General features: G+C 45.4%; 1 protein-coding gene across 1 annotated transcript in view; it reads right to left on the bottom strand.

The window, feature by feature from the left end:
* Positions 1 to 17,005, bottom strand: part of RSRC1 (arginine and serine rich coiled-coil 1) — a 110,864-nt gene that overhangs the window by 41,379 nt on the left and 52,480 nt on the right. The window contains exons 7-8 of the mRNA XM_053951894.1: positions 15,404 to 15,440; positions 404 to 455 (exon numbers count right to left, since the gene is read on the bottom strand). Coding sequence (XP_053807869.1) covers positions 404 to 455; positions 15,404 to 15,440 — 89 coding nt within the window. The remainder of the gene's footprint in view (positions 1 to 403; positions 456 to 15,403; positions 15,441 to 17,005) is intronic.

Genomic DNA, 17,005 nt, shown 5'->3' with positions numbered 1-17,005 from the left:
CAACGTGAGGAGATTCCTCAAAGCAGAGGGTTTCCAGGAGGAGGAAAAAAAAAAAATATATATATACATATATATACACTTTTACTGATCTAAAACAATGCTAAAAATAAAGAAAATTGCAAAACAAAATAAACAAAACCAAATTTTTGAGAGCACAGAATAACGTCTCAGTAGCAGCAGGAGCCAGAGGATAAGCATGAGGCTTTAGTGTAAAAAAAGGCTTCTTTTTATTTCTTTAAAGGGCTTTACTAAGTGCCAGTGACGATGCAAACCAATTTAATCTTAACCTGAAATTTAAGTGAGCTACGGAGAATGGGATCAGCATCTGCCAAACACAAAGGGACAAAATCCCACCTGGCAGCCCAAAAATGAAGCAGAGTTTGGAAGATTCTCATTTACTCACCAGCTGCCTCCAGAACCAGCTGCAGCCTGGCCTTGGCCTGTTCAGCAGGAGTCTGCAAGAGAGGATGGATCAGCTCACACCTGGGTGGACACGGGACATTCCACGGGACATTCCCACCCTCAGAGAGCTCCTGCCCCCTCCAGCCATCCGTACCCACAGCAGCCAGAGGAATTCCACACTGGAAACCCCGAGGGAGGAATGACCAAGGGAATCTTCAGAAGTGACCCAAACCCCCATCCCCGTGGTGGCTGTGGCCCCGTGACCAGCCCACGCCCAGCTCCCCATCCCCAAATCCAGCCTGGCTCCTGGGTGACCCCCTTCCACACAGCTCCAAATCTGGGTTTAACGTGATTAATGTGTCAGGTTTTCCACACTTTTCTCTTATCTGGGGTGGCTTTCCCCTCTCCTGAAGGTATTGCTGCACATCTGTGGCTGGAGGAGCACGCTGCTGGCCGTGGCCCCACTGTGCTAATGAGTGCCAGAGATGTTGCACTGTGTCCAATGTGTTTGCCATCCTGTCGGAACCCAAGGTGTCCCTCAGACACTCTTGGATGTTCCAGGCCCAGGGCAGAAGCCTCTGAGACCCTGGCAGGCACCCAGGAACCCCTGTGGTCTTGAGTCTGACCCATGGAACAATTTACCAACCTTGCAGGAAGAACAAGAAATCACAAAAGTTTAGATATTATAATAGAAGTAGTCACAAAGTGAAAGGAAGGATTTTTGAGTGCTGTACAGGGGGGGTTTAGACCTTGTACAGAGGGGTCTGAGTTTTGTACATGGGGGTCAGAGGTTCTGAGATGGAGGGATTTGGGCGTGCCCTGTCCTCCTTCTTTCTCCTTCCTATTCCCCATGTTCTTGGTGATGTTGGCACTCCCAGATTGGTTTAGAGCAGAAAGTCACTGTTCAACATAGGTAATAGGCATTGGGGAAAAACTATAAACATTTAATAGGTAATGTGTGATATAAAAGATGGCACCAGCCCCTCGGGAGACAGAGACAGGGACAGAGACGGAGACAGAGAAGAAGACGAAGAGAGACGCAGAGGGAGAAGGAGTCAGGGACAATGTCAGGGAGTGTGTGTGCCTTGAGATTATTGCAATAAACTGCCTTGAGACCAGACGACTGAAGACTGCTGAGTCTTTCTTTGAAGGCACGGGTTGGAGGAGAGACTTTACCACCACCCGGGGTCACCCCAGTCTGGGGGAAGGCTCCGGCACCATCCCTCTCAACGTGAAGCCACTCAGGCGTTGCCACAGTTAAACTGATACACAAACCCTATTTGTCACGGAGCTCAGAAGTTGATTATTTCTGGAAGCGGCGGAGAAGTTTGGGAGGTTTCTGCCCCTGCTCTAAAAACAAAACCTGGCGGGGAATTTTTGGTGGCGTTTCGCAGCTTAGGGAACTCCTCTCAAGAGCCTAAATGGCTGCAAAAGGGGAAATTAAATAGACAAGAGAAGCTGTGGCTGCCCCTGGATCCCTGGCAGTGCCCAAGGCCAGGTTGGACAGGGCTTGGAGCAGCCTGGGAAGGTGTCCCTGCCATGGCAGGGGTGGGAATGGGATTTAAGATCTCTTCCAACCCAAACCATGCCACGATTCCATGATTTTAATTAGGCAGAGCTCTTTGCCATCAGTGTTCCAACTGGTGATGTTCTGCATGGCCTCACCACCCTCATCTACACCCACGAGGAGAGGCTGACAATGGCAGAACAATTTTTACTCCAAGAATTTACTGCTCCTTCCAACAGGATTCAGCATTAAAATGAAATTTAAATGAAGATGCAGATTTTGGTTGTATAGAGATCTATTATTTTTAGTTCAGATTTTTGCTGTTTGCATAAACCCATAATTACTGAGCAGAATTTATTATTATAGCTGCAATATGGATCCTACCATCAGACCTGACCACTAGTCCTGGTGGCAGCAAGAAACATGTTGAAATTTATCATAAATGATCTTCCCATTTCTTCTTCTTGCCATGAACTGATCATTGCAATCTGTTCTGGCATCTTTAGGATGTCACAGGAGAGAGGAAGGAGAGGAAGGAGAGGAAGGAGAGGAAGGAGAGGAAGGAGAGGAAGGAGAGGAAGGAGAGGAAGGAGAGGAAGGAGAGGAAGGAGAGGAAGGAGAGGAAGGAGAGGAAGGAGAGGAAGGAGAGGAAGGAGAGGAAGGAGAGGAAGGAGAGGAAGGAGAGGAAGGAGAGGAAGGAGAGGAAGGAGAGGAAGGAGAGGAAGGAGAGGAAGGAGAGGAAGGAGAGGAAGGAGAATATCTCCTTTTTATCCAAAACCAACTTGCCCAGCTTCAGTTTCAGAGAAGCTTTACTTGGGTTTGTGGTTTCTCCATTCCAGGACAACTGTAAATTTTTAAAAAATCCCACCAGGATTAGTTGAGTTCAGCAAAATTTTGCAGGACAAGCAGAGAAGGAAAAGTATTTGGTGTCAAACACCACCTGTGCTCACGTCTGCACGCCAACAGCCCAAGTCTTTGTGCACCTCATGCACCAGGTGGGCTCTGGCATCCCAAAACACAATTTCCCATTCCCACAGCAGTTATCCTCCACAAAACCCCTGGATCTCCCAGATCCCTTCTTGCTGGCCACACAGCCACCACTGTTCAGCACCACTGACTGCAGAAAGATGTTCCACTGGCACCTTTAGGATATTCATGTCCAGCACCACCGTGCCCACAAGAATTCCATGAAAGAGCAAAGGCCAAGCAGGCTCCAGAGGAGGAGAAGGGAGGCAACAGCAGCTGCTCAGATGTCACTCCCAGCACTAAACACAGAGCTCCACAAGTGATCCCGCTGCTCTGAGGAGCTCCAAACACCTTTTCCCACTCCTCCCACGGAGTTATGGATGTGCCTTGTTGGTGTAAGGGAGGGAAGACTCAAACTCTTCCTTTACTCAGCAGTTTCCCACTGGGAGCAGCCCAGGCAGCTGCTCTGGAGGCATCTTCCCCTTTGCCCTGGCCCCAGGTGTTAATTACTCCAGGGGCGTCGTTCACTCACTGAGAACTCGGCACAGACACCTTTTTATCAATCAATGAGCCCTAACCCAGGAGTGAAAGGAGGATTCTGGAATAAAGGTGACTGGCTTGGCCCCAGAAAACATCTCTCCAACTGGTGGATGAGGCCAGCACTCGGAGAAAAAAGGACAGAGGGGATTTCAGCTGAAAACCACAATTAGAGCCTCAAACGAGCCGGGAGCAATGTGTGAGAACAAGCAGCTACCCGGGGTCAGTATTGATTTAGGGGACCATTAAGTGAAAAAATTCAGCAAGAGCCTCAGGAAACTTCAAAATGCTGAAGTGATTGGTGGAGGAAACATTACCCAGAGTGATGTCGAGCAAAATAAACCCTTGTACTTTCCTTATGGTCTCAAGAATAACACAGAAGGAAAAGAATTCAAAGAGAGTAAAAGGAAAAATGAAAGTATTTCTAGTGCCAGCTGGTGAAGGAGCCCACTAACTGCAAAAGCAGGAGAGGAATTCCCTAAAATTCCTTAACAAGCACACTGTAAAATGACCTGAGGTCATCCCCAGCAATGAATTTTACATGTGTCCCAAAGTGAGACACTGGAATCCCAGCTCAGAAAAGGATGGAGTTCCAAAGGACACCATCAACACCCCTGTGATTAATAACAGCTTTTAATATTTCAACCAAAAACTGGATTAGATCATTCATTTTTTAATGGCAGCTGATTTATGAAGATGCAGCACACCCTTAACTTGTGTTTCTTTGCAGTTCATCCACTGCCTTGCATCACTACTCCTTTCATAAATAGTTATTGTAATAAAACTACACTAAACCAGACTCACAACTTCAAATTTGGTGGGTTTAGTGTAAAAATGCCCACACAAATTGCTTGTCACTCACAGCTCCAGGGAACAAGAGCTGAGTGTGATGGGCAGGAGAGCCATGGCTAGCATCCCAAACATTCCATTTCAAGGGAGATGCAGCTTCTCAATTAATTAATAGACTAGAACACTTTAATTCAGCTTTAGAACATATTTTTTAAATTACTCCTGCTATTTGGCATGAATGGTAAATGTTCTTGACAGAGGAAACAATATTGGAGTGAAAACTTGAGAACACTGAGGAAAACAATTTGAGAAACAAGAAGTTTATAAAGAGAGTCCAAGTTTCTGCCGGAGCCAGCCACTGGGAATATTGTGGAGCAGAGCATGTGGCTCTTGGCAGCACTGGGAAAACTTTTATCCCAGGATTCCAGCAGCTCATGAGGCTGCAGCATTTTGAGATGCAATGTTGCCTCTCTGAATTTTTATCATTGTGGAATTTCATATGGAAAATGTCCGAGATGTGCTAAAACTGGACAGGTTCCATTCCTCCTGCTCACCCCTGCCACTGCTGGGGTAAAATTTACCTGCTGGACTTGTCTGTCTCAAAACATCTGGATAAAAACTCAACAAATTTCTGGTGATGATGATCAATTTTGGGGGTTTTTTACACAAATATTTTCTGTTTGTATTTGATAAAGACAAATCCAGCCCTCACCATTCCCAGGAAAACCTGGAAACCATAACTCCATGTTCGACTTGCAGAGAGGATGTGGGGTCTCAAACCTGTTGAATGAAAATAATCAAAACTCCTAACTTAAAAACAGGTGGAAATTGGAAATGGAAAGCCAGTTGTGGTTGTATCCACCGTGGATCTTCTCGTGTCACCTCCTGGGGTTCAAATTCCTCTGGATGCAAGCACAGGTGGTAAAATCCCAGTTCAAAAGCACAATCCAAACAATACCCAAGGAGTCAGTAAATAAACAGTAATTAATAACTCCTCATCAGAGCACAATCCCATCCTCCTGCTTTAACTCCATCCTCTCATCCCTTTCCTGGGGACATTTATCTGACCTTTCCAATGCTTGATGAGCTCAAAAAAAGGTTAAGGAGAAGAGTAGGAAGAAAAAGAGCAAACCAAACACGCATTCCCCAGCTGCCTGAGGGAGTGGCTACCCAAAACTACTGGGGATAATTCCAAAGCAGGTCAGAAACTACAGCAAACGTTTGGAATGAATGCCAGGAAAAAGGGAAGTCAGCAAGGCTGGGAATACAAGAGAAATTCCCAAGTGGAGGCAAAAGAGAGGTTTCCCCAGGGGAATGAGGCCTAAGAGAGGCTGTGGTTGGTTGGGATGAAGGGAATTGTTTAGCAGGGATAAATCCAGGGGTTCTGGTATTACACAGCTGGAATTCACATGGAGGAGGGAGAGGAAAAGGACAACAAATCCCATTCAGGGACTGCCTACGTGGTGACTTCCCTGGAGAAATGAGGCAAATTGCACAATGATACACCAAGCTAACTTGGCCAGGGCTATCTGGTTTTCTTCTTTTTTAATTTTATGAGTAATTATTCAAGGTACTTTTTTAAGATAACACAAACACTAGAAAATACAGCTATTTTCAAGCCTCATGTAGAGCTGTACCTAAGTGTGCGACAGAGTTTGATCAAATCATGGAAAAGATTGTGGGACAGGTTTATCACAGGAATTCTGGACTCCTTTCCTGCCATTTACTTCTCTTTGTGTGATTAAAAACCATAATTACCAAAGAAACTGAAAATACTTATTTGTATAAGAAGACACTTCACAGGAGAATAAAATACTAAAATAAAAATAAAACCAAAGGAGATTGAGAATTTGCAGTTGTCATCTTCTCCTTACATAAGTCTTTGAGGGTGGCAAATTCCAGATTGACAGAGGAATGGCTTTCACATTAAAAACATAAAAATAAAATCCCACAGAAGAATCCCTAATCTGAATTAACAGCACAGAAATATAATAAGCACATCTGGCACTATTTGAATTAAACCCCTGCATTTTCAGACATAAATCTGTTGAAAAGATTGGATGGTAAAATTACATTTATGTCTGAGTTTTTCCTCTGATACAATTAATCAACAACACCACTCAGTAACAGGCTATGGTAGAAGTGTCCTGAGTGGATACAGACCCACCTGCTCCCAAAAAAATAATCTTAAATTTATCAAAGTAAACCATAAGTGGAGAAAAATCATGCAAAACATGGAATAATGGCAATTTCTGTCCATGGAATGCACAGATGCTCTTGGTATTTCAACAGAAATAAAGAATCCAGCATCAGGGATGGACTAATTAGGAAAGGCAAATCATTAACCAGAAGAATGGGCAGAAAACCTGAAATTTTAATTTATGTAATGGCCCCAGAAAATATGACCAGTGATGAAGGGTCAATCTTAATTGGACACCAGCACCACAGTGAAGGGAAAACCTGGGTATGGAATGTGGCTCCTCCAGCCAGAGCCAGGAGGAAACATCTGACCCTTGACAGAAAGGACAGAAAACTCTCCCAGAGTTCTCCTCCACGACTGCCAATCTGCCAAAATTGGAAGGAGACAAGGCCCAATCCTGAAATCCTGAAATTCAGAGCCCAGTGAGGAACTAAATGAGGCAGAACCATAAAATCCCAGCTCTGAGTGGAATTTCCCAATCTCCTGCTGAAACACCACTGGATATTCGGACTCTGAGCTTTCCATCCCAGGGAATTTTCACTCAAATTTGGGATCAGAGGGAGAACACCTTAAAATGCCCCCAAACACCAGCAGCACTCTGACCTGAGAGCTGAGGCTTCCCTAAATCCTCTCATCCAGGACACACACACGGCCACCAAAACATTTGGATTTGTTAACTTCAATTGTGGATTTTTAATTTCACTCCACTTCAGCAGCAGCCACTTCCCAGAGCAGGGCAGGTTTTAACCCAGGATCTCCAGAGAACCCTGCAACACCAGGTGGGTGGAAAAAAAAATCCCATCTTGTTTCCCACTAAAACCAACCCAAAAAGTCAGGAATAAGCAACAATGGATTACTGGAAGCAAATCAAAGGCAGGAGGGAATGGCTGTGGCAAATAGCCCGGGCACACGGACGGGATTTTTGGAATTTCAAGCAGTTTTTGCAGCAAGAGCTCCTTTAAAAGGACCAGAAAACAACAATGCATTCATTGCAGTGAATATTCCTGAGAAAAAGCAAGGAAAAAGGCCTTTCCTGCTGGGAGTGGGTACAGCAAAATGGATTGAACACTCAGCAGAAAGGAGGAGAGTTGTAAATAAGGTTTTAAAAAATTAATCTGTAAATCCAGGTCTTTTTAAAAGGAAAAATTCCTGGAAGTGTTAAACTTACACAGTCATCAAACTCTGTGTGGGTTCTTTAATAAGAGAGGAAATACAGATAATATTGCACTAAAGGCTAAAAAATTACCTCCCCTCTATTTATTTCCCTGCAGCCTAGAATATCATCCTTCAGATTTACATTTGCATGGAAATACAGCCACAATTACCAAAAAAATTCAACATTCTGATGAAGAGCTGACAGAACAGAGATTTTTGTATCAACATCATCTGGTCATTATTCTATAAATTCATCTCTTTCCTAATTTAACCTTTAAAAATTAAAGGTAGAATGAGCCCCACAGCTTTACAAAATGTATACAATTTATATCATTTAACTCATAAATATAGATTTTTATCTTTTATCATTGTTTCACATTTCTGCTGCATTATGTTGCAACAAAGACGTGGGAGAACATAAAAACAGCAGCAGATAAATGCAGGTTCTGAAATGAAAATTTTTAATTAACACATCATAAACTGCTCTGGAAACAGCTCCAGCCAAGGCTGGACTGGCTGGAAAAACAGGAGCACAACCAACAGGTAACAAAGATTAAATAACAAAAGGAGCAGTCAATTCTTGAATTACTGCTTTACTTTTTCCACTAAGAGAGGAATTTTCTCTAAATAAATCAGAATTTTTCAGAAAAAGGGAATCCCACCCCCTTTGGAATCTGTGCATTGAAATGCAGCAATTGAACAAGAATCGGAAAAACAAAATGAAAATGCAAAGCATTTCAAATATCACAAGGATCCAGTGGGTTCTAAATCAGCACTCAGTTTCAAAATAATCTTTTAACCTACCCCCAAATCATGCCTAATTACACAGGAATTAACCTGCACTTAATCAAGATGATATACTTTGAATAAAAGTGCATTTTCTCTTTGCTCTCAGATTCAACGGTCAAGTCACCCCCACTGCACCGTTTTTTGGGCTGGCACAGATCTGCAGGTTTAACTTCTCCAAAAATGACTTGTGTTTCAGGCTTTTGGCTGCTTCTTCTGACAAATAAGTACAATATAAAATGTGCAGGGCAAAACATAATTATTCTGAGGAGCACCTGCATAAAACCAGGGCGCAGAGATTTGTATTTTAGGTGCAGACCGCAGATAGTTGGGCAAATTTATGCTTCATCTCAGTATTGTGCCAAGATCCCTCTTCAGTATCTGCAATAAAATACATTCAGATCAAAGATCTCCACGCAAAACCCCCAGAAGAAGAGGAGCAGGAACCCCCCCCAAAAAGATGAATTTGCTGGTGGCCTCAATAATTAGATTAAAAATCGATTACAGCTCTGCCAAAGTGTTTGTTTGCTGGAGAAAACCCTCCCAGGAAAGGCTCTTAAACTTGGGGATAGCGAAGCAGCCACTGCCCTCCATAAAGTTCCTTTATATATTTTTCCACAATATGCACAAAACCAGAATATGAAATCAGAAACATTTTACACATTCTCATACTTCAGAGAGCACTAACAGCATTTTACTCGTCGAAAGCACTTTATCTTCATGTCTCTATAAGGCAGAGTTGGTGCATAATAATGTAATTTATATTGCCTAAATGTTATTTTGGGAGCATTGCATCATTTCTCAAACTTCATGACCTTTACAATTTTCTAAACTTTTATTTCCCTCATTATTCTGAACAGATTTCATTACATATTTTGAATGTAAACAACCCTGAATAATGATGGGCCCCATTACGTATGTACAGCTCTGACAATCGCGCGCGGGGCCGAGATGGAAACCCAGTGCATTAATTTACCTCTCATCCGCCGTAACTGCACTCCCATAAAAAGTTTTATACTCAACTCACATAAATCACGGGGAAGAAAAATGAGAAAATCTGGTGGCTAACTCATCTTCCACCATTCTGCGAAAATGAAATTCACTGAAATACCTATCAAAACTGCAATCATCAAGAGATAATGTCTTCTTAGGTCTATCTGCACTTTCCGATTTAATTTCCTCCATGCCCTTGACATCCACAGATACCATTAAGATTAAGAGCAGCGAGTAACTGAGCAGTTCTCAGATTTTGATATATGGGGCCCAGGCACTAAATGTAATATCATCATTTGAAAATTAATGCAATATTTCTTTTGTTAGTTTTTCCACTCGGAAAGCGGGATGAATACTCGGGGTTCTCGCCGGTAATTTCCCCATCAGAATGCCGTGCAATTATGAGGAGATGTGCACCTGGGCAGAGGTCACCCAAATTACTCCATCATTTAATGAGCACCGAGATCAAACCCGAGCACACTGTTGCTGCCGAGAGACGCCTCGCAGCCTGCTACATCAAATCTGATGGAATCATTAGAGTAATAAGCAGGAAAATCTGTTTGCAGATTAACCTCTGGTTTCATGCTGCTTTCATCTAATGGGGCGCTGTGGAAATCTTGTCAGCTTTTCATCAGCCACGATCAAATTACGGGAATTGCGAACAAACCGCCGGCGCGATTGGAAACAACACCCGCACGTGCCGGGGGTTTTATGCAGATGCCAGGGAAAATCACACTCTTTATATTTTACAGCGTTATTTACTTCAGCTGATCACTGCTCTCCCCCGCCTGCAGAGCGGGAGCTGGGCACGCTCCCGTCGGCCGCTCCGAATTTACGGCGGAGAGCGGCAGTCAAACGAATTTATGGGGTAAATATGAGCGGGGCGACAAAGGCAAAGCAAAATAAAGGCACAAAGGTCACGGGCATGGAAGGTCACGGGGTCCCCCCCGCAGCCAAGGGTGGGGGAGGCACCTCAGCCTCGGTGGTAAATGAGAGTGATCAAAGTTTACTTTTTAATAAAGGCGCAGAGACATTGAAGTGCTGCTTCATGTGGGGCGGCTCTGGCTTCAGAGCCCGCTGGTAATGGGAAGCGACAGGGTGAAACTCGCTTCTCTTACAAAGTTTCCACAAAATTTGTCGATGTTGGAGCACCAAACTGCTGCAAGCCTTTGAATGTTCTGCCACGAAAACGCTCTGCCTGTCACGGTTTGATCGCGCTGCTGTTTGGTTCACATCTGCAACGAACAGCGGCAAAGCCTTGGAACAAATGAAAGCGGCGTGCGCGCACGGTTCGTACACGCTCGCTGCGGTGAGATCTCCCCAAATCCTCGGATCCACGGAGCCCCTCTGCAGGAGCAGCCTGGGTTCCATCCCCGTAGGCAGACGGAGCAGCTTTCCCCATGGATATTCATAAGCCATGGATCTTCCGCAGTGTGATTACCTGATATGAACCTGATCCAGAGCTCCTGAAGGAGATGGAAAGATTTCCAAGGGCCAGGCTGCTGCTGAGCCAGGGGAATCTGTGGGATGCTGAGCCTGGCACAGCCAAAGGGTCCATCAGCCACTGGCACCTGATGGGTTGGGGGTCCCCTCTCACTGGGGGACACAGCCAGAGCCAGCACTGCTCCTCAAAAAGCACCTTCCGAGCTGGTGCATCCAGCTGGGCACTCAGTGGCTCTCCAGCCTACCCAAAGGGAAATTTGGAACGTCCCTGGACACAAATGTCACTTTGGCCATAGGAGGAAAACCTCTCCACCCCCACTTTCACTCCCAGAACAGAACAGACAGACACAATTCAAGAGAGACAGAAGAGACAATTCAAGCCTGCAGAGCGTAATTGACCAGCATGGAATTTTGCCAGGACAGCAAGATAAACATAATTACTCATATTAAGAGCGTTAATTAATTGTTTGCGAACACAAATAATTGGCTGCTGGGTTTACAGCTCGTTAGGAAGCCGAGGACTCTGTCTGGTGGCCACCCGAGGGCCACGGAGCTGCGACACCACAGGTGAGAAACTCAGAGAGCCACGGGCAGCGAGGGGCCAGCACTGCAACCAAACTCCCTGGGAAAGCCAGTGCCAGCCAGGAAATAAACACTGACATTGCATGAACATAAATACTTGACCAAATATTAACACTGAATAAAGGAGAAGGGTTCTTGGTTGGGGTTTGGGTTTTTTTTTTTGGTTGACTAGATCAAAGAAATACATGAACCTTAAACTTTACCCAGTGCCAGCCCTGCCGTGGCAGGGACACCTCCCACTGTCCCAGGTGCTCCAAGCCCCAAAGTCCAGCCTGGCCTGGGCACTGCCAGGGATCCAGGGGCAGCCACAGCTGCTCTGGGAATTCCAGCCCAGCCCCTGCCCACACTCCCAGCCAGGAATTCCTTCCCAGTATTCCATCTAAACCTACTCCTTTCAGTTTGCAGCCATTCCCTTGTTCTGTCAGTCCAGTCTCTCGTAAATCCCAAATTGTACAACACCCTTTTTTACAGAAGGGACCCAATAACAGATTATCAAATCAAGATAAAGGCTCTTAAGGTGGGAAAAACCTCCTTACAAGCATTTGGAGATGCAGGGATTAAAGTGGTAGAGCTGGAATCACGTGGCTTCAATCTTTGGAGGAATATCCTTATAATTTACTGGAGTCCAAAAAGTCTTTATGAACAAAATGCTGAGGTATAGAACAGCTTCCAGCACAAATATTCCCACCTGTGGGTGCCTTGGGAACCAGTTTGTTTCCTTGAGCACCCATTCCCAGGACAGATTTTCTAAGATCAAAGGGAAAACAGAAGAGAAGTCTCAAATCCAGATGTTTTTGACAGATCTTTCAGGGAAATGTTCCCTGTCCATGGTAGGGGGTGGAACGAGATCTCCAAGATCCCTTCTGAAAGATCTTTAAGGTCCCTTCCTGCCCAGTTCTGGGATTCTAAATACAAAGCAGCCAATTAATTTAACAAAGACAATTTAATTCCAAATCATTGTGCGTTAACCCATAAAGCACTTCAAGCATCACCATTCCACAGGGAACATTCCCAGTACCTTTTGCCCCAGTCCCAGAGAAACCCTGAACACCACTGAACTCTTTTCCTGCTTCCCACCTCCCCAGGCTACTCCAGCCCACAGAGCCTCTCTTCCTTCCCACTTTCTGGGAATATTTCTTGTTATAAATCAGCCCTGCAGCTCCTGCCCTGGCAGAAGCCCCGATTTAGACCAAGCCCCAGCCATGGCCAATCTGTCAGGAGGGGAGCAGCTTCATAAGGCACGAGAAAAATCCCAGGAAGCTGCTGGATGACAACTCCCTGCCACCAGCAGGGCAACAAAACCTTCCTAAAATTTATTTAAGGGATTTAACTCACAAGTGAGACACCCCTGGAAGCAGCAAACAAGATGGATTTTCCAACTGCTCCGAGAACTCTGTATTGCATTTCACGATTCCCAACACATTTCACAGGGCACCGTTAGAAAGGGGGAGCTCCTGAGAACTGCCAGGATCTCCATCCCACCAGGACCTCCATCCCTCCACAACCTCCACCATTTCCATCCCACCACAACCTCCATCCTACCAGGATCTCCATTCCACCACAATCTCCATCCTTTCCACCCCACTAAGGCCTCTCTCTTTTCCATCCCACCACGACCTCCATCCTCTCCACAACCTCCACCGTTTCCATCCCACCATAATCTCCATCCCACCACAATCTCCATCCTTTCCATCCCACCAGGACCTCCATCCCTCCACAACCTCCACCATTTCCATCCCACCACGACCTCCCTCCCACCACAATCTCCATCCTTTCCACCCCACCAAGACCTGTCTTTCCATCCCACCACGACCTCCACCATTTCCATCCCACCACAATCTCCATCCTACCAGGATCTCTATTCCACCACAATCTCCATCCTTTCCACCCCACTAAGACCTCTGTCTTTTCCATCCCACCACGACCTCCATCCTCTCCACAACCTCCACCATTTCCATCCCACCACAATCTCCATCCTTTCCACCCCACCACGACCTCCATCCCACCAGGATCTCCATCCTCTCCATCCCACACCAGGACCTCCATCCTCTCCACCCCACCACGATCTCCATCCTTCCACAACCTCCACCATTTCCATCCCACCACAATCTCCATCCTACCAGGATCACCATTCCACCACAATCTCCATCCTTTCCACCCCACCAAGACCTCTATCTTTTCTATCCCACCACAATCTCCATTCCTTTTCACCCCACCAGGACCTCCATATCCTCTCCACCCCACCAGGACCTCCATCCCACCACAATCTCCATCCTCTCCACCCCACCACGATCTCCATCCTACCACGATCTCCACCCCACCACGATCTCCATCCCACCACGATCTCCATCCCTCCACAACCTCCACCATTTCCATCCCACCACAACCTCCACCCCACCAGGACCTCCATCCCACCACAATCTCCATCCTTTCCACCCCACCAAGACCTCTATCTTTTCTATCCCACCACGATCTCCATCCTCTCCACCCCACCAGGACCTCGATCCTCTCCATCCCACCATGACCTCCATCCTTTCCATCCCACCACGACCTCCATCCTACCAGGATCTCCACCCCACCACGATCTCCATCCTCTCCACCCCACCACGATCTCCATCCTCTCCACCCCACCACGATCTCCATCCTCTCCACAACCTCCACCATTTCCATCCCACCACAACCTCCACCCCACCAGGACCTCCATCCCACCACAATCTCCATCCTTTCCACCCCACCACGACCTCCATCCCACCAGGATCTCCATCCTCTCCATCCCACACCAGGACCTCCATCCTCTCCACCCCACCACGATCTCCATCCTCTCCACAACCTCCACCATTTCCATCCCACTACAATCTCCATCCTACCAGGATCACCATCCCACCACAATCTCCATCCTTTCCACCCCACCAAGACCTCTATCTTTTCTATCCCACCATGATCTCCATCCTCTCCACCCCACCAGGACCTCGATCCTCTCCATCCCACCATGACCTCCATCCTTTCCATCCCACCACGACCTCCATCCTACCAGGATCTCCACCCCACCACGATCTCCATCCCACCACAAACTCCATCCTCTCCACCCCTCTGGCACTCCAAGGAGATACTGGCACCCAAGTTCCTCCAAATCCCTCCCAAATGATTCCCAGAATGGGAAGCAAGGAGAGGAAAGCAATTCTGTCCAATGAGACACGCGATGCTTTTCACAGCACTACGGAAGAGCAGGGATTATTTAGATAGTCCATGAAAAAATTAAACCCTTCTCAGGATGGATGTGCCACTAATAGTGAATATTTTAATTTAATGGGATTTAATAATCACTTTACATCAACTATTTAATGTTCCACTGACTGCTGGTACCAACATGTGAGGCTCAACCAGCTTCTGACTTGTGACAAGATTTTATTTTCCCCAGTTTTGATCAACTGATGAGTTTTTAATGCTAAGCCTGGCTTGCCATCACTTGTGGGTTTAATATGTTTACTTAAACCAGAAATATTTTGCACCTCAATTATTATTTCCTACTGCAGCCCTGAATGGAACTTAAGTCGATCCATTATTCATAAAGCAAAGACAAGAGAAAACACAAAGCTGTGCACTTCTTTCAAAGCCTCCAAATGACTCAAACACACCATATTTATGCATGCAATATTTGATTGTGTCCCTGGCTCTTTTTTTTTTTTTTTTTTTTTATACTTTTTTTTTTTTTAATCACAAGTTTGTTGTTTTCAGATCAGGATATGCCAAAAATCCAACACCAAACAATTTTTGTTTATAATTAAGGCAATCATCAATCCAAGGATTGTAGTCCAGTTTATTTCATCTCGACATCAAAAAAAAGTAATTTAAAAAAATTAAAATTCCCTTGAAATGGGGAGATAAATGAAAATGTGAGTGCCTTCACATAATAACAGTAGCCTGACCCTCTGGGAAATGGTTGACTTTCTCAATTCAAGGTATTCAAAGCTCATTCAAAAGTGTTCATTTGGAATGCAGATATCAAAGATGATGCAAATGTTCAAGAGAAAATTAAAACTTACCAGATGTTCTAATCCAGCTTTGATGTTTGCAGAGTCCCTGTAAGAGAAGAACAAAAGTTCTAAATAGTTGCTAAACCCTTGTCTGCAACGATTTCTGTTTAACTCTGAAATGGCAAAGCTGGGTAATTTCTCCAGTGTGTCAAATTTTTAATTCTAATAAATCTATTTACCTGCAACGCCTAAAAAATATTGATTATCCTAATGCTCAGTGGCAGAATTCAACCCTCAGTACCTGCCCTGAAACTGCTACAAACTGCAGCAACGCCACATTTAAAATCAACATTTAAAATCTAATTATCCCACTATTTACACTGGAAAGAATCAGCCAGGCCAGGGCATGGGGCTGTTCATCAAATCCACGTTTGGTGCCTGCTATGGGAAAAAAAAGGATGAAATTCAACGGAAAACAAATTAAAAATTCCCCAAATCCCAACCAAGGACAAGGAGATGGCTCCTGCTCCCAGGTTCTACCTAATTCCAGCACCACCTCTGGGAAGGTGGCTCATTCCCACAGCAAACAAGGAGAAACCAGCCCCTGAGGACTGCAGGGAACCAGTTAACACTACAGTATTACTAATTACTAGTACTCAAAATCCTAATTATTTATCATTTCCTAAAGCTTTTCCAAAAATCTGCTATGCCTTTTTTTTTTTTTTTAATTTAAACGTCATTAATGAAGTGAGGGGGGGGGGGGGAAAATACTTTTGCTGTTTGACTTTGAAAGAAGAATTCCTTTTTTTTTTTTTAATTTAAATGTCATTAATGAAGTGAGGGGTGGGGGGAAAAGAAAATACTTTTGCTGTTTGACTTTGAAAGAAGAATTTCTTTTTCTCAGCCCTACAGGATTTATCCCAATTTTGGAGACAGGAGGAGGAGAATCCAGGGAGAGCTCAGAGCCCAAAGGGGCTCCAGGAGAGCTGCAGAGGGACTGGGGACACGGGATGGACACAGGACCCAGGGAATGGCTCCCACTGCCAGAGGGCAGGGATGGATGGGAGATTGGGAATTGGGAATTCCTGGCTGGGATGGAATTCCCAGAGCAGCTGTGGCTGCCCCTGGATCCCTGGCAGTGCCCAAGGCCAGGTTGAACATTGGTGTTGGAGCACCTGGGACAGTGGGAGGTGTCCCTGCCCATCCAGGGCTGGGATGGGATGGGATTGAACCTCCCTTCCCACCCAGAGCATTCCATGATCCCTTCTGGAGCTTCCACCTGGCCCTTGAAGGTTGGGTTGCTTTGGGAGGGGGACGCAAGGCAGGAGCTCCATCCCTGCCATCAATATCTGTGCACCTCCCTCAGCCCGTGCTGAAAGCAGCCCTAATTCAATTCCAGGCCTCAAAACTGATAAAAAGGCTCCTGAAGTGGAAAATGTGAGGAGATTATTGGCAAATGAATAAAGATTTGTATCGAACCAACACACGGGAGCAGAGCAGGGCTTGGTGGGGCTGTTTTTTAATCATGGCCTGTCTCAAACCTTCTGGGAACAGCGAGTTTCCCTTCCCCTCCTGCAGCACATCGATTCCTGAATTAGGCTGCAATATTAAATAATTAATATACTTGCCATGATTGATGTTTTGCATTAGTCGAATATTAGGTTATCAATC

Source organism: Vidua chalybeata, chromosome 10 (genome assembly GCF_026979565.1).
Source record: "Vidua chalybeata isolate OUT-0048 chromosome 10, bVidCha1 merged haplotype, whole genome shotgun sequence".
Lineage (NCBI taxonomy): Eukaryota > Metazoa > Chordata > Aves > Passeriformes > Viduidae > Vidua > Vidua chalybeata.
This window is presented reverse-complemented; position numbering and strand designations above follow the sequence as displayed.